The 23,920-nt window shown below is 41.1% G+C and overlaps 1 protein-coding gene across 1 annotated transcript in view; it reads right to left on the bottom strand.

The window, feature by feature from the left end:
- SLC44A3 (solute carrier family 44 member 3) overlaps positions 1-23,920 on the bottom strand; it is a gene marked incomplete at both ends in the record, with an annotated part of 59,576 nt that overhangs the window by 14,255 nt on the left and 21,401 nt on the right. The window contains 3 exons of the mRNA XM_084242439.1: positions 7,286-7,369; positions 9,702-9,858; positions 18,851-19,016. Of these exons, the coding sequence (XP_084098565.1) occupies positions 7,286-7,369; positions 9,702-9,858; positions 18,851-19,016 (407 nt within the window). The remainder of the gene's footprint in view (positions 1-7,285; positions 7,370-9,701; positions 9,859-18,850; positions 19,017-23,920) is intronic.

Genomic DNA, 23,920 nt, shown 5'->3' with positions numbered 1-23,920 from the left:
GCCCATAGCAGGTGGGAGCTGGGCTCCAGGGAGGCTGCTATTCTCAGGGAAGGCACTTAAAGCCACAGCCCTAAGTGCAGCAGGGTCTAAGCCATGTGCCAGGAATAAGATAGTTTTCTTCCAGACAGTCTGGGGCCTCTGACAAATAGGTGTCTTAATTCCTTTCTATCTAAAGCCAGGGTAGTAGCATTTGCCATGAAACAGCTGGGCTGTGAGGATTACTGTTGTCTATAAATGGGTCTTAATACAAACCGTCATATGGACACAAATATGAGTTTCTTTCTAAAACATGCACACATGGAGGCCCCTCTCCAGGGCTCTCACCATCAGCTGGCTGCCCCAGAATAGCTCCCAGCCAGTGGGTGGGGGTGAGAAGATTCAGAACCTCGCTGTCATTGAAAAAATAGCTGCCCAGATGCCCCGGGTGAGGCTACCTATTATGGAGGGGTCAGCGAGTAAGAGAACTGCATCCTCTTAAGACCTTTAGATCATTTTCATAATCTAGTTAGAGAAGTTGCCCAATAGTCAATCCTTTTTTCCCCCTGAGATGCACATGCTGCTCTGGGGAGAGGAGGGAGTTATTGGAGATCAGCCAGCTGGCTGGGGATGAACCAAAACCTGACATGGAAGTCACCGAGAGCCTGAGCTATTGATGGACTGCGAGAAAGGGGATCATTGAAGCTGAGCTAACTGCAAGGAAGGGGGCAGGGAGGCTTTGTGGTATTACAAAGTCAAGTTGGCCGCAAAGGTTTACAAGACAGAGACCAACATTATGTAGGCTCAAAAAAAAAAAAAAAAAAAAGCATTGGCAGGCACTGTGGGTTGGGGGGTGGACTGTGAAGTTGGAAGGGGAGAGATGTATGTATTTTCCAAGTAGCAGCAAGTTTTTCCCTGCACTGCACTTACATTTGGGGTCTTTCTGACCAGTATATTTGTTAGTCAGAAGGATAGGAAGTCATGAGCATTTCTGATCAAACACCAAGAGGTCACAGTCTGTGCATTTACTTGGTAGCTCATCTCTAGACAGATGCTGGACTGTGTACAGGCAGGCCCGAGGGTCTGGCCCTCCCTTCAGGTGGATGATTATGAAGTACCCCAGAGATTGATCTGGCCCCCTGCCATCTTGCATTATGACTGCTGGTTAGAATAAGGTGTGAAGGGTGTTGCCACTAGGCTACTCTCTTCACCGTCGAGAGTGACTAGGGTGACTGGCATTTTACCAGCATCACATCCCCCTTATTTCATTTATTTCTTGTCATCACCCTGCCACAGCAGGACAGGAAGCATCTCTGTATGCAGATGCAGATAGCTGGCTCCTCCATGTCCCACTCACATCCTCAGGCCACTACACAAGATTCTGGAAGCTCAAGATCAGGGCAACATAAAAACACTCCTGATGTTTGTGATTCCAGGGAATTCCTCACCGTGGATAAGTACAATGTGAAAAAAATGGCCCTGTCCTTTACAATGTGACAGGAAATCATGCAGTTCACCTATTTTCCATCTTGCCCACTCCCGTGCTAAGTGTCACAGTGGCCACACAGCAGGATGGCGCCCACCTGTCCCTGCTCTCAGTCAGGCACCCCTGCAAGGCTCAGAAAGCTGCAGGAAGGTTTCCAGGTGATTTAATTTGACCCCTTCATTTTGCAGAAGGTTAGTAAGGTGGAGGAATTTACTCAGGTTCTCCAAAGAAGGCAGATGCCAACTGTTGTACACCTTAAGAATTTCACCTTTAACTGGTGTTCCTCCCAGGGGACTAGAAAGGAAGTAGTCCTTTCACTTACAGGAGCACTAGCTTGATCTCAGTCCACAGCTCACTTCCTACACCTGTTCCCACTTCTGCTAGAAGAACGAAGGGTTGAGGGGCCTCCCTGGTGGTGCAAGGGGTTAAGCGTCAGCACCATGAAGCTATCTGCGGCCACTGCAGAACGAATTCGATCCCCAGGAGGGGAGCTGACCCACATGGCACAGCAGACCTGTCCTGTCTCGTCTGCTGCTCCCATCAGCAGTGTATTTCAGTCGATCTGTCTGTTCTGCTCCCCACTCTCTCTGGTAAATCCTCTGAACCCCCACACCTCTGGCCTACACCCCAGTTTTTTATGCATAAGTAAATAAAAACAAATCTAAAAAAAATAACTGCAATTGAACCACACAGCCAACCCAAGAGCACTGGTGATATACTCCTTGCAAAGTGTTCTTTTCCCAGTTTGCAAATCCCAGCTCTCCCCATGTGCATGCTCACAGGCTTGCAGGGTGGCCTGGACAGCCAGATATCTTAATATAATAATGAATTCGTGTCCTCAGTAAACTAAGTAAAACACCAATTTCGGCTCATCAATGACACATTTTAAACAGCTTTAGTTATACACTTTGTACTTTACTGATTGATAAATAGCCCTGGGTTGCATATGAAAATGAAAATCCATGAAATTTTACCTTTAAGAAATGAAAAAAGGACATACTGAAAAGTTCAGGTCAATCTGGAACTGTCAGGAAGAGTCCTATGGCCCACCAGTGGATTTCACTTACAGGAACACTAACCTGAAACCAACATCAGCGCTGGCATAGATGAGTGTGTCTGAGCAGATAAGAGATGTGCACTTAGGAGAAGCTGCATGTGGACACCATAAGGACCAACAAGATGGGCTCACTTGCAGAGTTCCACAGGGGAACATCTCAGCCAGGTCCCTAAAAAGTACTGCAGCTGGGAAGCCTGCAGGATCTGCTTGCCTGAAAAACTGTGAGAAGAGCAAGTATAGCCCCCTAGAAGTTTTGGCATTGACTTGCCTGAAGAGAGGAGGTACAAAGGACAAGTCTTTACTGGATCTATAATTGCTGATTCATCCCTTACCCCCTTTCAGTCTCCACACCTTTTCTGTCCTCCTCCACAAAAATCTGCCCTGTAACAAGACTAGCTCATTGATTTGTCTGGACCCTGACTTGGACAGTTGCCAAAGAGAGCCATCCCAGAAAGGAGGTATAACTTTCTCCTGGCTGTTTAAAAATACATAGTGGTTAAGGGATGGCGTCCTAGAGTCAAAACAGACGTGAATTCAAATTCTAAGTCTGCCATGAACAATGAGGCCTCTCAGTTTCCTCATCTGTAAATTGGGGATAGGACCTCAAAGGGCTGCAGTGAAAACTAACAACTAATGTAATACAGGAAAAGTGCTTGGCACACTCTTCTGGTATTACAGAGTCAACAGCTCACAGCTATTGCTGCTGTTGTTCCCAGTGACTGGCCAGCCAGTATGTGCTCTGTACTTATGCCTGTCAAATCGAACCTCTTCTATGAAATGTCTCCTAATTGCCAAATCAAGCTACTTTCCCAGTTACCAATATTCCCCTTTCCTGAGTTTCCAAAGTCCTCAGTCCAGTTCTTTAAACAGACACTGAACTGTTACATAAATGTCTTGTGCAAATGCCTTATCCTCACATTCCCAAACTGACTTGTCAGCTCCCTGAAGGCCTAGCTTTGCTTTATATTGATTCTGTACACCATGGTTTGGTTCTCCTTATGCCCAGGTCTAAGTGGTTTGCACATAGCAAAAGCACCTAGGTGTTGGAGAAATAAAAGTGTGACCCATACATGTACAATTTTTCCAGGCATACACACATTTAATATGTATGATGCAGAGAGACAGGTAAATGAGAAATGATGAGATATAGAGGTTTTATCCTTTTCTCTGCAAGTGAATTGCTCTGCAACCTTAGGCTGAGAGTCTATAAAATGTAGTAACTGTCCCCTGCCTCCCTCCCAGAACTATGAAGATGGATTATGCTTTTAAGAAGTAATGATGAAACACAACCAGCTCCTTGATGTTAAGTTAAGAAGAGCATCTGGGTTCTGATGGCAACAAATAGATCTCGTTCGCTTTTAGCATTTCCCAGCTCCTATTGCACAAAACAGAAAATAAAAGAAGCCTCAGCAGCTCTAAATCTGATTTCCACAGAAATCTTCTCCTAGTAACTCATTCCAGTGCCAGGGAATTTTTCAAAAGGCTAATCTAAATTCCTTCTCTCACATTAAGCTGACTTTCCTTTGTCTACTGCCAAATGACATCAACAATTGTTCTGACCATTGTTACATAAGAATCATTTGTATTCTTAAAGTAGTAGACTTTCTAGTAGTAGATTTAGACCTGAAGTGATCTTTCCCTCCTCATCAGTCTTCACATCAACTGTTTTTCTTTTTTTACCATTCTTTCTCCTCTTCTTTCTCAGTCCTTTGAAACTTGGGCCTCCCAGCACTGCCCATGCTGGCAGCATGTCCTAGTCCTGTGGGGTCACCCGCACCGCACCCCCTCCAGGTAAGATGCTCTGACAACTGGTTGAGACCAAGACCTGGCACACAGGCACCAAGACTAGATCTGGTCTATCCCTGTTTCCACCACTGGTTTACTACAGATAGGGCTGTCTTGGCCTTTTTGTGACAATCACACTCACTTTTTTTTTTTTTTTTTTTTTTTTAAATTTATTTTTATTTATTTATACATGCACTGGGTACAGTCAGAAGCGCGGGAGGGTGAGAGAATTCACCAGAGCCAGAGCGGGGAGCAGAGCAGGCAGAAGGACCGAAGTACACTGCTGAGGGGAGCAGCGGGGCGGCAGGAGAGGTCTGCGCGCCATGTGGGACCCTCCTCCGGTGGCCGGGGAGCAGCCGGGGATCGAACCGGCGCTGCAGAGGCTGCAGGCAGCTTCGCAACCCAGTGCTCAACTGCTGCGCCACCGGGGAGGCCCTACACTCACTTTTTTAATGATAGTTATAGTGTGGTAACTGCTAATGCTACTTATGATCTTGGAAACATTTTGCACTTCCAAAAAAGGCACTGGGTTACTATAAGTTGGTTACATTTCAGAATGCAGAAAATAAGCCCTTTGGGGTCACAGGCAGAGAAAACAATATGATATGGTGGCTTGCAAATGTGTTTTAGTAGCAGAGAGCTGTCTTCAAGTGAAACCTTTAGTGGAATCCCAGAACTAACCAAGCAAAAGTGGAGCTCCTCTGGCTAGAACACAAGGTTGGGTGGTTGTGGTCCGGAGCCACAGCCCACCCTTGTCTTCCTCACCCATTTTTCCCATCCTGAAATGGTGGTCTCTGCAGCATCCACAGGGAGCCCACAGGCTTTGATGGGGCACTTTGAAAACTAGGAGAGAAAGACCCGATGCTGTACACAACAGTGAGATGGGATGGCATCTGAGCACCTCGTAGGACCACATGGCCAATGTAACTGGATAGCAAAGGTCCCAGTGCTTGGCTTTCTAGTTTATATTTCTTTGACTTTATGTCTATAGTTTTTTATGTCTATAGTTTTATCATAGTACATGGTAGTGATTCATCAGAGAACCTTTGTGGAATAAGTTGGTGTCTGGATATAGGCGCAACAGCTCTAGGCAGAGCAGGGCTGGCATCTACATCATGATGAGACATTCAGAGCATTTGGCTGGACTTACTGTATAACAACTATTCTGGAAGGTGCCATGTCATTTCACTGTGTTTTATACATGCTGGCTGAAGTCATCCAAACAATCCAAACTATAGTCTAAGATGTACTCCAAGATTCTTAAGGGCCCTAAAAACAGAGCTTTACTCTGAGAAGACCACACTTTCCACTGAACAACGAAAGGTATTATTATTACCACTTATAAGATATTAAACACAATGGTCTAATTAATCCCTTTCCTGCAAATGGCACACTGACTTCTAATTGTGATGGCAATAATAAGAAGTACTATTCCAAGTGAAATTTCTGTGGACATTTAAATTGTGAAACAGCCCGCAGTTACAAAAATACTGCTTTGTGAAAATTTCACTAAGTGCTATTAAAATTTCCTAAATTATCTACAGAAAAATAAAACATATATTTAAATTTCCATCAATTTGAAAGACCTAGGAAGGAAATCTGAAATTCACACAATTGCAGTATATAATTTTTCTCTTTTTAAAAGACATATTTATAGCTTGATATGGAGAGCCTGGAGAAATATATTAAAATTAGAGGAGGCAAAAGAAAATTGGGGAGGCAATTCTTTTCCTATTTCAGGAAAATTATAGTTCTTAGAGAAGACATTGGAAACTGGCTCTCAGCTGATATATATTCATTACGCTAGGGTTTCTAAAGCTTCCTCTCCTTTTTATTTCCAAAAGAAAAACATATTTCTTTCAGAATTTTAGGCATGGCTTTAATGACTAAGTTTCTGAGGTAGGATATGCAAACTGGTACCCAGGAACTAGGTTCTTCAGGCAATCTGCTCTCCTCTGGCTGGAACTGAGCATATTTTTCACATTAAAAAAATAGAGTTGTGGGCCTCCCTGGTGGCGCAAGAGGTTAAGCGTCAGCACTATGAAGCAATCTATAGCTACTGCAGCAAGAGTTCCATCCCTGGCAAGGGAGGTGACTCATATGCGCAGCAGACCTCTCCTGTCTTGCCCACTGCTCCCCTCAGTAGTGTATTTCAGTAGCTCTGTCTGCTCTGCTCCCCACTCTGTTTCTGGTGAATCCTCTCACCTCCCCACCCCCACACCTCTGGCCTGTACCCCAGTTCTTCTATGCATAAATAAATAAATCTTTAAAAAAATACAGCTGTACCCCCTTATCCATGATTTCACTTTCCATAGTTTCAGTTACCTGTGGTCAACCACCATTGGAAAATATTGAGTAAGGTATAGAGAAAGTGAGATGCTGAAAGAGAAATAGATTCACGTAATTTTTATTAGGTGGTATTGTTACTATTGTTCTATTTTCTTAGTAGTTGTTTTTGATGATGATCTCTTATTATGCCTATTTATAAATTAAACTTTATCACAGATACATATATATACACACATATATATATACACACACACATATATACATATATATATATATATATATATATGAAAAGACAAGGTATATGTAGGGTTTGGAACTAGGCATGGTTTCAGACCCCTCCCCCCCATGGGGGTCTTGGAACATATCTCCTTTGCATAAATGGGGACTACTGCAGTTGAAAAAAGTCAAAAGAAGAACATTTCTTCACATATAAGTATGAAATTCATATTTCAGTGTCTGTAAATAAAGTTGTACTGGAACATAGTCATGTGCATTTATTCACAATCTTTCTGGCTGCTTCACTACCACCACGGTAGAGTGGAGTAATATGACCAAGACTGGATCGCCCAGAAGTCTAAAATATTCACACATTCTGGCCTTTTACAGAAAATTAGCCAATTCCTAACCAAAAGATAGAGCCTCCCCTCACCTTTGGTTTCCCGTAGGTTTTGGGGCAAGAGGTAGAGATGTACCTGGTTGAGACGATGCAGGCATTTGTCAAGACACCAGAAACAGCAGAAGCAGCATCTGAACACACACCTCGACCATGCATGACGCTGTTGGGATGAGGTTCAAAGTCAAAAGCACAGAGTCAGACAAAACATAGCAAAGAGGTAAGCTGGCACTTTCTGAAGACACACTGTTTCTGCCTGGAGACGTAGGCTCTTAGGAGTACTTCTCATCAAGTATGGGGGAAGTTCTACTTTGTACCTGCAATTCTATTAGTTAATCATTACTACTACTACTATTACTACCACTATTATTACTACAAGCAAAATTCTCTCTTGCAGGTTTACCTGTTATGATTGCTGCTGACTTCAGTAGAAATTGACATGGGTTAGTCCACATTTCCTAGCAAAGGTAAATTTGTCCTGGTCCTATGAAGAATCTCCCTTCTCTCTTTATCTCCCCTAAGTGTCTTCAATTGTAAACTTTACACTTGCAAACCAAGGTTTATATTTATGAAAAACTCACATCCCGAAGACAATAGAGAATGGATCATAGATACTAGTTGTGCTCACATAAAAGAGGAATCAAGTTTAACTTTTTTGGACAAAAATCCTATAAAGAGAATTTCAGGACTAAATTACAAGGGGAAACATTAATCTTCTGAAATATGACTTGAACTCGACTATGTAGCTCGAGTGAATAATTTAATGAAACTTTGGGGGAGGAGTGATTGAACAAACACATCCTATCCACTGGGGAGAATAAAAAAAAAAATCCCTGAAAACAATCCTGAAATAGTCCTCCACGAGGACCCCAGGAATAACTCAGCCTTATATGGACATTTTCTTGTCCCAGTGTTAATTCAGTTGGATGAAACTTGATCTGGATGCTTTTCAGCCTGGCTGCGGTTGTGAATGAGCCATTTAAAGTAGGAAAGATCACACAGTGAGTGTGTGAAATGTTTAAATTGTAGACAGTACATTGTTGTAAAAGTGCCTTTTTTTTTTTTTTTAAATCTAAGTAAGGACACATTTCTCCAACCGCCTCTTCACGAAAAAAAAAGCTGGCCCCTTGGTCCTTCTGGTGAGTGAAGATAACTTTTTAGAAATCTCAGAGAGATCAACGCACCCACTTCTCTTTTAAATTTGTGGAAGGTGATTTTCTCTAAGAGTTTAAGATACCTAGTTCTAGGAAGGACAACAAGTTCCCTCCTGATCATTAATTATATTTATCTATTGCTAATACACACACACATGAATATATATGTTTCTCCCCAATTCCTATTCCAAGTTTCCTAAGATTGAAGGATCGATTCATAAATGTAGCTAAACAATATTTTAATAGAATACAAGAAAAGCATACCATGATCAGGTACAATTGCTTATCATGTAGATATTTAAAGATAAGGAAGCTAGATAATTTCATGTGAAATTAGTCAATTGTTCTTAATAGATAAATCTTGAGTATGGACTTAAAAATATTGACAATTCATGTTTCTATGTAAAAGAACAAACAAAAACAATGTTAGATATAATTATGAATCTATGTGCAAAATTACTACAGACACATAGTATATGCAAAAGGTTGGAATCAGGTAAGTATGTGAAGCTGATTAAATCACCAACACTAAGGAGGGGATGGGAGGAGATTAACGTGTGAGAACAGAAAAGTTGGGAAAAGTCCAACCTTCCCTTGTTTGGCAGGCCAGAAATACCATGAGAACAGCTGTTTTCCTGGTGTTCTGGTTTCCACTGGCATTCATACCCAAATGTGCATGGAAATAAAAACCAGGGAGGAGAAAACCCCCAGGCACAAAAGCCCTACAGTTTTCTGTCCTTTGAGCTAAAATTTAGGTCAGCTTGTCCATTTCTCACTCTTAAGTGTGTGTGTTAGTATGTGTGCAAGCACACCCTCTCTCACACTCATTCAAACTCTCTTCCTTTCTCCTTCATGCTCACCAGTAACTTCCAGTAAACCCTCTAGGAAAGAAAAGGCAGAAAAGATGTTGGCTTGAAAACAGAAACAAGAAGATGCTATTCCAATCTTGTAGTATATTTTCTTGTGTTTTTTTTTTTTAAAGCATGATAAATGTCCACAAACACTTGTTTAAAACTTCATCTTAAGAATCTCCCTCCACCCCACACATGAAAGAATTCCTCTCCTTCGTTCAGCATTTAAATAAGAAAGAAAACCAACTAACTCAGAACTATCCTCTTTTTACCTCACATCCTCCACCATGTTGGAGAAAACCCAACAGACAAAACCATAAATGAAGCAGAAACTGAGGGGGAAATGTGCCTGGGAGGGGAGGGACACAAGGGATTTTGAATGGACGTGATCACAGGTCACATTCCCGTCCTGAGACCTGCTGTTGTGTTCCAGTGACTAACTTTTCAGTGTCCAAACCCATCTTCATTGTGTATTAAGTTGCTGCCTTACCTTGTCTTTCAGGCTGTTATAAATGAACAAGAGAATGGTTCTTGGAATCCTCATCACAGTGATTAAAAATGAGCCTTTAACAACTGTTCCTTGATGGTAGAAAAAGAGAATGGAGAGGGATGAAAGGATTGGGCGATCAGGAGGGTCACTTTTATTTCTGGGAACAGGAAAAAAAAGACAGTATTAAAACACTTTTAAAAAGGAACAAAAAACTGTGGTTCAAACCATTAAATAATATTAATACATTATTAAGAGTGATGGCAAAAATTTTATATTCTTTGGTAGCTTAGGTCCAACTATTTTTTGGGACTAAGTTAATTCCTTTTGGCTCCAAACAGAATAGATGATGAGTTAAAATAAACAGGTTTCCCTCTTTACAATACCTCCTCCCGCCACAAGTCCTGTAAGTGGCCTATTCATCTCATTTTCATTTTCGGAAGTTTAATTATATAATCATCTCTAAGGTTTAAATTACACATGAGCACACAGAAGTGTTGCCAGCATTAGCTTGGTGATGAAAAGCACCATGAAATCACATGACCATGATCAGCAGCCAGAGAGGTAACAGTGAGCTCAGCTCAAAGGGAAGGCCAGAAAGCCTTGGGAGCTTTGGCTTCTGCACAGCTCTAGGCTCCTGAAATTCAGCTGATTTCAACTCTGTTCTTTAAAGGTCACTTCAGTGTGAATCATTTACGGGACTTGTCATGACACAATTTCCAAGAATGCAATCGTCAGTTTCACAGGCTGGGGAAAAAAGTGAAAAAGAGCAGAATGGGCACAGCCATCCCCCCCACTCCAAATCTGAAAAATAAAACAGGGAGGGCTGATGCACCCCCTTCGCTGACCCTCTGAATTCCCACTGGTGCCAATTTTGGAAAATGAGGTCCTTTCCGAGAAGCAACTTCACTAAATCCAAGTGAAGCTTGATTTCTTCATAATGGATTATTCTACAACTTGCTCTGGTTGCTAATAAGTCACTATGAATTAAGGTTGTGGCAAAGGCCTAGGTTTTGAGGCAGGAAAAAGAATGCAGCCAGAAATGTTTTCAAGAGTTGGCAACAGCTGTTATTTGCTGTTACTTAAATCATCCAGGAAGGAAAAGAGAACATAAAAGTAATATTGGGAGCAGAATAACTGCAATCTAATTGTCCCACAGAAGGACGATGTGTGTTTCAACTCAATATTACTGAAAGTAGGAAATACCAGGAAAGCTATTGCTGATATGAATTCATTTTGATCTGATAAACTGTAAGAGTGGCACAGGCCAGGAAAATCTGACACAGTTTTTCCCTTTCCTATTTTTTTTTTAGAGGAAGAATGTTTACTTTTCCACTTAGGAGATTTATGTGCCTTAGAACTTACTGTGGTGCTCAAGGGGAGATGCAGGGAGATGAGAACAACACCTGCTTTCCATCTGCTAGGGAAACAGATGATTCATTGGCTACTGAGAATGGGGGCCTTGGAGTCTGGTCCTCTAGGTATGGAAGTCTGGGGTTAGACATCATCTTTCTGAGAAGCTTTCACCGTGGCGAGATTAACCATTTCAGGCCGTCAGCCCTTGCTCATCACACAGGGCTGAGCTGGAATAAGATGCAGAGGTTTCCAGAATCTGGGTTATCACTTGATGACAGAGACCACTTTTAAAAAAGAAAGCCCCAAAGACCCAGGCCAGCTCACAGAATCAGGCCTCACTCGATATGTCCCCTGAAAACTAGACAAAGCCCCCTGAGAACAAGGTCAAGTAATGTTCGTGAGACCCCCTATTTTCTCTTTTTACATAAGTTTTCAGTTTCAAAGGCAACATCATCCTGTCATCCCTTCCCTTCTGTATACTGGTTAGAGCCTTCAGCTTTGTCTCCTTCACAACCAGCAAAACTTGCCTCCGGGAAGATGATTTGATTACACCTGGAGAGGCTTAAAATAACTCATACCTCTCAACTGAGCCACAGTGTGACAACTAAGGGAGGCAACACAATGCTGGATGGATTGGATGACCCAGAAACGAGTGTCCTGGGAGGTTAGGGCCTCTGGTTAGCCTGGCTTGTCTGTCTCTAGGAAGAGCGAGTGCAGAGCACCATCCACCCCAGTTCTGTGGGTGGTGGCAGTGAGAAAGACTGGGCAGTGTAAGAGTCCATGTTTCCAGATGTGCCCTCAAGCCTAACACATCCTGTCTTCTAAACCCAAGACAGTCTTCTAAACCCAGGTGCTTGGACGTGGGCAAGGGAGCCAAGGCCCCAGGACATCAACAAGCTTCTGGGCAAAGGTTCCATGGCCTCATTCATCCAAGTCTTATAACCCCTTTGGGTCATGGTTCATAAGCTGTTTTGCAGCTATTAATCTCTTGGATAACAGAGATAAGGCCAAGTGAAGAACTTCAGTGTCCTAGCGGCAAGTTTTTGTTCTAGTTAGATCCAACCCAGTGGTCATTAAGAAGTCTTTCAACTATATGAAAAATTAATTTTGTGCTGAGGCTCCTTGACGAGGTCCAGGCTGCATGGGATGGGTAGCCTGCCATGTAAATCTGGCCCCAAGCAGAGCAGTACCACGCAGTGCCACCGAGAAAACATCCATTCTTGATATTTCTTTCTGCAAAATCACCAGAAGGTAGGGCTGTGAAGAAACTACCAGGTTCATCTTTCCAATCCTAGTGAAAAATGGAAATTGCCTTTATTGGGAAGAGCAGGGATTTTTAGCTGTCCTCGGCAGCTCTCGCTGGAATTCATGTCTCCTTCCTACATTCCTTAGGCTTGGCTGTAAATCCATTTCCTTGCTCTTTCCTCCGTGAATCCAGAACAGCTGGAAACCATCTTTGTAAATTTGAAAATGATGATGAAGTCATGCCTCAAGCGTCCCTTCACCGAGTCAGACAGTTCTAGCTCCTTCCTATCAACTCCCTAATCACATCTTTAGGCTCTGAGTTCATCCCTCTTCAAGCAGGTGGTTGTAAAAGGGACATTTTACAGGTCGCCCACACCCTGGTACTTGACAGCTTTAGATCTCTGAGTGCTTAAATGAATGACAAAAATGAACACACTCTGCTATTAATATATTTAATCCTCACCCTGTGAGCAGGCTACAACATGACATTAAAGAATTGTGAACTTGTAGATAAAAACCTTGAGGTTTCAAAATTGGGCACAAGATCAAAAAAAAAAAAAAAAGCAGAACCCTTTAATAAATGAAAGACTAGTGCTAAAAGTATATCAGCATACATTTATGTTAAATTAATTTGTTTATTTTTATCAAAGTAATAGGGAAAGTACCTTAAAAGGTCAAATAATACTGCCAAGCTTCACAAGCAAAAGAGCAGTTTTCTTCTAACCCTAATTTTCTCTACCTAGAGATAATATTTTAGCTGTTTCCTCCACATTTCAAAATTACATGCTTTTAGTACTATTTCTTGACTTTTTCAGCCTCAGCTTTTATCCATGGACTTCCCACTGTGGAAGAGGTTTAATTCTCTTAAGCTCCCCAACATTCCTATTTCCCCATCCCCCCACTCAGTATAATTATTTGAAATTTTAAATGTTTTTTGAATTTCACTGAGATATAATTGACACCCAATATCATGTAAGTTTAAGGTGTACAACATGTTGATTTGATATACTTATACAATGCAAAGTGATAACCACTATAACATCAGCTATATATTATAAATGGTCAGATAATTACCATTTCTTTTCTGTAATGAGAACATTTAAGATCTACTGTCTTAGCAACTTTCAAGCATGTAATGCTGTCTTTTAGTTATAATCACCATCCTGTATTATATCCCCAGGACTTACCTTCTAGCTGGAAGCTTGCAGCCTTTAATAAACATTTTCCATTTCACCCAAGCCCTTAGTCCCTGGTAACCACACTGTTTTTTGTGTTTCTATGAGTTCAGCATTTTAGATTCCACATATAAATGATATCACACAGTATTTGTCTTTCTCTGCCTGACTTATTTCATTGAGCATAATCCCTCAAGGTCCAGCATGTTGTCACAAATAGCAGGATTTCCTTCTTTCTCATGGTTGAATAATATTCCTGTGTGTGTGTGTGTGTATGTGTGTATCACATCTTTATCCATTCATCTGCTAACACTCAGGCTGCTTTCATATCTTGCTGATTGTGACTAATGCTACAATGAACATGGAGTGCAGATTTCTCTTCAAGATCTTGTTTTCATTTCCTTTGGATTCATACCCAAAAGTGGGATTGCTGGATCATATGGTAGTTTTATTTTTCTCAATAATATTTTATTTCTATTTATTTTTTTTCATGAACCTCCATACTGTTATACTATTACATATAGTGATTTACCAATTTTTATTGCTGCCAACAGTGTACAGGGTTCCCTTTTTTCTACATCCTCACCAACATTTGTTATTGTCTCTTGTCTTTTTTGATGATAGACATCCCAACAGGGGTACGGCGGTATCTCATTCTGGTTTTGATTTGCATTTCCCTGATGATTAGTGATATTGAACACTTTTTCATATACCCTTTGGTTATTCTATGACTTCTTTGGAAAAATGTCTGTTCAGATCCTCTGCCCATATTTCAATTTGATTTTTTTAGTTACATGAGTTCTTCATATATTTTGGAAATTAATTACTTATCAGATATCTAATTTTCAAATATTTTTCTCCCAGTCTGTAGGTTGCCTTTTTGGTGGTTGTTTCTATGGCTATGCAAATGTTCTTAGTTTGATGTATTGTTGCTTATGATTTATTTATTAAAAAAAATTCTTTGCAGGGTCTCCCCGGTGGCGCAGCGGTTGAGCGCTGGGTTGCGAAGCTGCCCGCAGCCTCTGCAGTGCCGGTTCGATCCCCGGCTGCTCCCCGGCACCGGAGGAGGGTCCCACATGGCGCGTAGACCTCTCTTGCTGCCCGCTGCTCCCCTCAGCAGTGTACTTCGTCCTTCTGCCTGTTCTGTTCCCCGCTCCGGCTCTGGTGAATTCTCTCACTCTCCCGTGCTTCTGACTATACCCAGTGCTTGTATAAATAAATAAATAAATCTTTAAAAAAAAAAAATTCTTTGCAAGGCCAATGTCAAGGAATATTTTCCCTATGTTTCATTGTAGGAGTTTTACAGTTTCAATTCTTACGTTTAAATCTTTACTCCATTTTAAATTTATTTTTGGGAATTGTATAAATTGGGGATATAATATCATTCTTCTATATATGGTTGCCTATTTTTCCTAGCACTATTTATTGAAGAGGATAGGCTTCCCCTTCTTACATGTGAAGGTTTATTTCTTGGTTCCCGATAGTGTTCTGTTTATCTATGTGTCTATTTTTATGTCAGTACCATACCATTTTGATTGTTACAGTTTTGTAGCATAGCATGAAATCAGGAAGCTTGCTACCTCCAGCTTTGTTCTTCTTTTTCAGGATTTCTTTAGCTATTCAAGGTATTTTGTAATTCCATATAAACTTCAAGATTTTTTTCCTATGTCCTATTGGATTTTTGATAGGGATTGCATTAAATTTATAGATGACTTTGTGTATTAAATCTTCTGATCAATGAATGCAGAAAATCTTTCCATTTACTTATGTCTTCTTTAATTCCTTTCATCAGTCATACAATTTTTATGTAGATATTTCTCCTCCTTGATTTAATTTATTTCTGTTTTAATGCTCTGTGAAGAGGATTGTTGTTTTTATTTTTTATTTTTTTAGATAGTCCATTGTTCAGGTACAAAAATGCAACTGCTTTCTGTATGTTGATTTTGTATCCTGCACCTTTACTGGATTTACTGATTAGTTCTTACAATTTTTTAGTGGGGTATACAGGAAAACACACACATCTGCAAACAAAGATAATCTTACTTTTTCCTTTTCAATATGGATACCTTTTATTTTACCTTTCACCATTGCATATATTTTAGTTAATATTTAGTATTTGTGCTATCAGTACATGAACAATATTCACCAGTGACACAAGTGGTATGTTCTGATTATATTTCCTTTCCTGTACAACTTTTAGTTTTTACTGAAGTTAATTATTGTTTCACATTATTATTTGCTTGTATTTCCATTAGTTTCACCAGCTGCTTCACCAAAGTATGAATCTTTTTTCCAAATGTTTACACAATCTGCTATTCTTTTGGCTTCCTGCCCCCCTCCCCCCCCCCCCCCCCCCCCCCGCCCTTCAGAGAAATCCCTCCTGAGCCACTGCCCCCTACTCCACTTTGGACTGAATATTTTCTATACCTGCTTTATCACTAGCTTCCTGGGAATTCCCTTCTCTTCTTTTATGTGTCAGAACTCATTTCCTGAAACTCATGTTTTACTCATTCATTTCGGTATAGAACATCCTTCCTAAGAAGGAGTGTGGAGAGGGAAATCTTTTAGACTGTTGTATGTCTGAATATGACTTCACGCTTCTTTATCTCTGACTAACAGTATGAATAGATATAGAATTCTAGGTTGGAATTTTGACAGCCTTGTTCCATTGCCTTCCTGGTTCAGAGTGCCTGTTGAAAGTCAGATTCATCCCAGCTCTTGATTCTTTGACTATGGTCTATTTTTCTCTCTAGAAGTTTCTGGATATTCTCTTTATTCATGTCCTTTAGCTTTGGGAAATTTTCATTTTTAATTCCTTATATTTTCTTTATTTTTTATCCCTGGAATTTATATTAGTCATATGTTGGATCCCCTAAGTTTATATTTTAACATTACCCCTCCCCCCTTCCATTTTTCTCTTTGCTCTACCTCCTGGAAGAGTTCTCAACTTTATGTTTTAATCCTTTGATAGAAAATTTTTGCTTTTGCAATATATTTTTTATTGCTAAGAGTCTTTTCTCATACTGTTTCTTTTTCTTTTTTTTTTTTTTTTTGGTTGTTATTTTATGGATGCAGTGTTCTTTGATCTCTATAAGAATACTATAGTTTATTTTTGTCATCTTTTTCTGCTGCCTGCACTATTTCTTTTTTCTTTAAATTCCTTTTGTTATTTGCTTTGTTCATTTTGATCTTTTTCTTTCACTACAGGTTTTTTTTAACCTTCAGGAAAACCCAAAAGTTGTACAGGAAAGGAAATAAAATGTTTAATTATCATTGGTTATCCAATCACAAATAAGAGTGAGGCACTAAAGAGTGAATTGGAAACTGTGTGAGGACATTGTTAACTGGTGAATTTTACCCTCTGATTCAGAGTCAGAGAATCAGGTCATTTCAACAGGAGACCTCCATATGGCATTATCTATAGTTCTTCACTTTAGACTCAACAATTTCTCCAAAGAAGAATCCTCTTACTCCTGTCTAGGGGATGTCATGGCACTGGGTACCATGATACTGAGTGTTCAGTATCCTGGGCACTGAGCTGTGGAATGGTGGTGGTGGGCCCTCATTTTTAGGATTTAGATTTTTGCTTATTCCTCCTTCTTTCACTATAGAGCCTATACCCGGCCTCAGCTGTTGCCAGATATCCCAAGTACAGACTCTCTGGTTCACCTTTCCGGAGAGGAAAGTTCTCATCTTCTAATGGTGTGGAGGGGGAATCTGGGGCCTAACTGCTCCTTAGGAAGATTTTAAACTTATTTTCAGAAGTATATATTACTTGAGGATTCCCTAGCCTCTTTAGGTTTTTGTGGCTCATATCAGTTTGCATATTATTTTCACTCTCCTCTCTCACCCAACTCACAGATTCTCTGCTGAGCATCTTCCCTCATACCTCCTCCCATCAGCCTTCAACACTTGATTGACATTTCTTATTTTTGGTCATTGCCTCTGTTTCATACTGTCTTTGTATATTTCATTCATATGTCATTTTGGGGGGCCGTGGATTGGGGAGGTGGTTAGGAGATAAATGTATGTTTCACTGGAAGTACAAACCAGAAAAGCTCTCATTGACAATGTTTGGTTTGTGATTCTAAGATAATACAAAATCACTGCTGTCCAACAGCTGGTATCTGCAGGGCCAATCTGGTTAGAATAATCTTGCCCCCTACTCAGGAGCAAGCAGCACACACCACCCACTTCCAGTTGCTTGGTGGTTCTTAACGCCAAGTGTTACAGCCCATTGTGCATCTCTAAATCAGTAATGATGGAGGATCCCAAATAGCGCCATTACATTAAAACTCCAGTACTCTTTATCATCAGGAGGTAACTGCTCAATGGCATGAATCATTTCTGGCTGGCTTTCTTACCCTATTTACACTCAAGTTTATCTACTCATTTGGTCTGAGAGATTAGAGGAGGATCAGCCCTATCGGGGAGTAAACTTCCTGTTTTGAGTCCAACCCTATCATTGTCCTGGCCCCACAATTCTTGCCTGCGGTTTTATCATTGCCCCATGGAGAGTTACACACACAAAAGAGCTAAAGGGCTGTGTGTCCTCAATTATTCTGGTGAGGTAATGGGGTATAAAGCCTTACGTATCTCATGGTGAACATAAAAACAGGTAATTAATTCACTAGTACTTAACTATATAAACACAAACTATATATATAATTTCCTTAGTATTTATAATTATTTTCTAAGTAAACATTCTCCTATTTTACATAGGATAAAATAAGGTTCATGGAACTTATTGAAATGTGTTCCAAACACCAAACACTAAGTGAGCAAGTCACTTAGAATGGATTTTTTTATTAAAGATTTATTTATTTATGCATACAGGAACTGGGGTACAGGCCAGAGGTGTGGGGGGTGAGAGGATTCACCGGAGACAGAGTGGGGACCAGAACAGAGAGATTGATGGAAATACACTGCTGAGGGGAGCAGCGGGCAAGACAGGAGAGGTCTGCTGTGCCATATGTTTAGCTCCCTGGCAGGGGATCGAACTCATGCTGCAGTGGCTACAGATTGCTTCATAGGTTGCGTTTTAACCTCTTGCGCCACCAGGGAGGCCCAAGAATGGATTTTTTACAGGAGAAATGTACCCTTCCTTCCCTTCAGATTTTTTAAAATTCTAAGCAGTCTAATGACTTCCCTGTTTGGCTTCTGAATTTTCTAGCTCAAAGCAAAAGAACTTCTAAATATGACAGATTTTAATGTAGACGATTTCTTCACACCACCAAATGAGCATCCAGTGCAAATTTTAGTGTTATCTTTTAGTTTTGCCAGCCCCTTTAAAGGGGCCATGTGAAGACTCCAAAAGACTGTTTGAGATATAAAACATAAAGCACATAGACCAACAGGCGTCATCACTCCACCTACCTGTTGAAATAACAATTGGCAACTGCCCCAGCTACAGTCATTTGCTGACATGCCAGGATGAATTCACTCGTCCAGATGAGGCCAATTAAATGGTACCACCACATAAACCGAATGCCCGAGAACGGCTCATACTCTACATGGCCACCTTCGATAACCTGGGCAGTTCCTAAAGTTAAAACATAAACATACTTTACACCAATGTAACCTGAGCAACAAGCTGTGTTTCCTCATGCCTGGCATCTGACAGTATTTGAAATGCAGATACCAAAGTGAAGTTTGAAGCACCCACCATAATTTAAGATCTCTGGAGCAAAAATTAAAAATTGAGAACACACATTTAGGTCATGCATAATATCAAGAAACAAAATGAAAGTAACAGATGGGCCAGGCAATGTGCAAGACACATGGCTGATGCTGTAGTACTTGCCCCACTCAGAATGTGGAAAACATAGGCTTGCAACAATCACTTCACTTTTGTAAAGTCTCACTGCTCATGGCTAATGGAAGGAGCAAATAAACCCAGACATGCTGGATTCTAAAACCTGTGGTTTTTCTACCACATCACTTTGAGATGCAAATACAACTTGGTATGTTACAAAATCACACAAAGCCTTTAGGACTATGTTACAGAATCCTACTTCACCAAAAGTTTGGACTTTATAAAAAAGATAGGATCTTTACTTTTTTGAAGGAAATTCTTTCAGATTTCATCTCAAAGGCAAGCTCCTTCAGCACATTTAAAATATCCTTATCTATAACACTCATTTTATGGTTCTAGTTTCAGTATGGAGTGAGATTAGCTGGTAAGTACTCTCCCATATATATCAGGCCTCATAAAAATATCACCCCATAAGTGAGAATGGCTATTATGCTTGACTTTCAGGATCACAATATGGAATTAAACCACAGCCAGAAAGTCAATTCTCTGCCATTCACATGACTGTACCCTTCTTTATTTGCCTTTCTGAAAAAGCCCTTGATTTAGCTCTGCAATTCAAGGCCATGCAAGCCTTGAATTGGGAAATCCAAATCCCAGCTCTGTGGCTATGCTTGATTTCTAGATATCTTCCCCTAGGTGCTTTATGTTTTTATGATTTTTTAATTTATGCATACAATAACTGGGGTATAGGCCTGCGGTGCAGGGGGTGAGAAGATTCACTAGAGATAGAGTGGGGAACAGAACAGGCAGACTGACTGAGATACAGTGCTAAGGGGAGCAGCAGGCGAGACAGGAGAGGTCTGTTGTACCATGTGGGTAGCTCCATGGCTGGGCATCCAACTCGTGCTGCAGTAGCTGCCAATAGCTTCATAGTGCTGAGACTTAACCCCTTGCACCACCAGGGAGGCCCTTGAATAATATTTAAAGATAGTTTCATATTTCCTTTTACAGTTACAAATTGATTTTAGGTTGATAGTTCATATGTCCTTAGACATTCACCACAGGGTCTGTGCAAAGGAAGAGGGAGAAGATAACAATGCTGTAGAGCAAACCAATTCCCCAGGGGAAGGCTGCTTCATTGCTTATGCTCTATGTTCTGCGGAATAAATCTCGTGAGAAACAGGAGCAGCTTGATTTGCAGAGAGAAGTTGCTACTTTATTGAACACTGGGCTCATTCTGGCTTGGAGGCAATCTATATTTCAGGTAACACATTGATAAATGCTTATGCTTTTCCAATATGGGTGTGTTTCCAAAGAATGTGACCTCTCACAACTGGCATAAGTGCTTAGGGAGTCTTGAAGAACCCTCCTTGGAGTAGAAAAGTGATAGAGTAGCAGAATAAGCCCCTTGCTCTACCCGCTAGGCCCAGGGTTCCCAGCGAAAGACTGCAGTGTTGTGAGAATAGGTCTACAAGATCACAAATGGTTTTAGGGAGGAGAGTTTTCCCACTGAAGAAGAGGGACAAATTCCTTGACAGACAAAAGGTAGGAAGGAAGGCCCTGGATGCTGGCATGAGGGAAGATCTCACTTCTTGCTTGCCTTGTGCCATCAAGGGCACATTCTCACACGTCCCAGCTCTGCAACTAATGGCAACTGTGAGCAAGTGGAGAATCGCCAAAGAGACCTCTCAGTCAAGGTCCACATGGGCTTTCAAACTCTTGGCATTCCCCAAAGAAGCAGAACCATAAGTTATTCTTGTCTGGCCCCTGATTTTTAAACATCTTTATTGAAGCCACCTTCTCATTTTCCCTATGATTTGGCTTCACAGGCCTTTAGGGCATTGTTTTCTCAACCTCTCAACACCCCAATTGACATTTTGGATCAGATAATTCATTGGGGGTGGGGGGTTCCTGTATATTGTAGGGTGTTTAGCAGCATTCCTGGCCTCTATCTGCTAGACACCAGTAACTTCCTTCTTCCCTCCTCCCCTCCACTTATGACATGCCCAAATGACTCCAGACATTGCCAAAAGCTAACTGGGGGACAAAACTGCTGCTTGAGAACCACCCCTTTAAGCCATCATTCTCTGAACAATCAGGTGTTCTGCTTCAAGAGTAAAAGCTTAGAGACAAGTTGGACAGTCTGTGGGTGGGGCAGGCGTGCTTGTAGGTACATGCCTGCCCTCTCCTGGACAGTCATGTCAGTGCAGGAAAAGTCCCTCATTTAAGGACCAATTACTTTTGTTACTTAAAAGTCATTACAATATAGCTACTACTCTGTGTAGCTAACAGGTATTAATGAGAACTGAACTACAGCTAGATCCAAAGAAATCATGGCTCTTGGGTATATTAGCAGAAAAATCAGTAACTGTGAGAGGATTTGGTTCCAGACTAGGTTTCTGACATAAGTGATAAGCAATCTTGAGCTCAGTGCTCATCTCATAAAGATGAAGAAGGTGGAGAAGTTAAACACTGGAGCAGTGGTTACAACCTCAGGCTTGCAAGTGACACAGGTTGAGATTCTCTGCATTATCCCCTAATGGCTGGCCAACCTCAGGCAGGTTATGGGAGCTTTAAAAATCTCTGTTTTCGTGATCTGTAATCAGAAAGTACTAATAACCACTTATCCTTCCCTTGGCAGTCACATTCAGAAGCTGTGATGAGGGTTGTATGGGTAAGGTACTTAGAACAGTAAGTTAAATAGAGGGTTATCTATAATTGGGATCTAAGTGGTTATGATTCCAGTTCTAAAACTGAACTTAAATATTTATTAAGCATCTGATGCACACTGGAATTACACTTGATATCAGCTATTAGGGGGAAATGAAGGAGATAGATGAGTGAAATCAGAAAGAAGGTATCACCTGAGTATCAGGGACTCACATGTTGCCATGTTCATGTATTCATTTTACTTCTGAACTGTTTCTCCTCCAACCTCCAGTAGTTTTTCCCCATCCTTACTCTCAGTCAATGATTTTACTTCTTGATGCTCTCAGAAAATTGAAACATTGAGGAAATTTTCACTGGTGTCTGCCCCCATATGCCCCTTCCACTAGTGTCTTCCCCCATATGCCCCTGCTCTCAGCATGGGCCCATGATCTGACTCCCCTTAATATGACAAGCTGTCTGTGATCCTAAGGCTAGCCCCTCCACTAGACGCCTGTTCTCACCTGCAGTGAAGTTGTCTCAAGAATTCTCTCCTTTGTTCTTGCTTCATCAAAATATTCCTCTCTTCCTGATATCTTGGAGAAAGAGCAAAAAAACCTCTTCTTTGCTTTCTTCCTTCAGGATCCTACCCTGTTCTTTATCCCTTTTTATGACCAAATTCCTCAAGATTCTCTATTTATACTTTCAATTCATTTCTGCCACTTTTCCTCAATTGTACCCTATCATGACCCACCCTTCAATACTTCTTTGAAACTTTTGTTTCACTTCCATGCTGCTAACTTTAATGGTCAATCTTCAGTTTTTATATTTTTCAGCAGCATTTGCCACATTGGACCATTTATACCTCCATGAAATCTTTCCAAATTCCAAGATGGCACCTTTTTCTCCTCCTGCCAATGTTGTTCCCTTTCATCTCCTTTCCTTACTCTTCCTCAACTTCAGGACCTCTTAATATTAAAGCACACTGCAGCACAGTCTGTGTATGGGTTTATTCTCTTCTCTATCCTCATGCTAATCATGGTTTAAATACTATTTATGTGGTCCCAAGCTCCCAATGTAGATGTCTAGCTGGGATCTCTCCTGAGACTTCAGACTCAGATGATTAAGTGTCTACTTGACACTCCATCTGACTGCTTAAAAGACATCTCATCAGCACAACCCAAACTGTATTTCTGCTTCACTCAAAGTTGCATTCTACCTCAGTTGAAGGCAATCCCATCTTCCAGTTGCTCAGACCAGAAAACCTCATGTCCTGTCCAGCTCTTCTTTCTTTTACACCCTCAATGAACATATTCACAAATCCTCTAAAATAAATGTGGAATCCAATATGTCACCCCACTTCCACCTTATGACTCTGTTCTGAGCCACTGTCATCTCCTCCCTGGACCACTGCTCTTAAAATGTAAGTCAGATCATGTCGTTATTCTGCTTATAACTCTGCAATGACTCCGGTGCCACATGAGAACCAAAGTTCCATAAAAACCTACAAAAGTCCACAGGATCTAGCCCTGTGCTCTCTCTGACCCCTCCTGAACCATGCTTTCCTTCACCCACACCACTCTAGTTGAATGGGTGTCCTTGCTGTAACCCAAGACCTCCCAAGTGGGCCTCTCCCCTAGTTCAGACTCTGAGGATTGCAGGCCCCTTTCCTGACGACCATCAGAGGCGGGTAACCAGGTCCCCTGGTCTCTTTCCAACCTGCCAGCTCACCTGCTGGGTTCCCTAAGTTATTGCAGTCTACCATTTTCTAATGGGTTTTAGGAGTCACTGTCACATTGCAGGTACCAAACAAATTGCAATGGACAAATGGACATCACTGCTGAGGACCTTGATAGGCTAAACAAGCCCCAACAAGACAGAACTCCTCAGCTAGTTGAGAGATGATGGACAGTATAGAGAAATGGCTGATCTGGGCAGATGTGATCAACCTAACTTTAACTTTTCTCTACTTCTTTTTTTACATATTAAGATACTAACTCACTTGATTATCTGACATGATGCAAAACACACAATCATTCACCCTC

Source organism: Talpa europaea (genome assembly GCF_964194135.1).
Source record: "Talpa europaea genome assembly, chromosome: 9".
Taxonomy (NCBI): Eukaryota; Metazoa; Chordata; class Mammalia; order Eulipotyphla; family Talpidae; genus Talpa; species Talpa europaea.
Note: the sequence above shows the minus strand (reverse complement) of the source record. Positions and strands in the feature narration are given on the sequence as shown.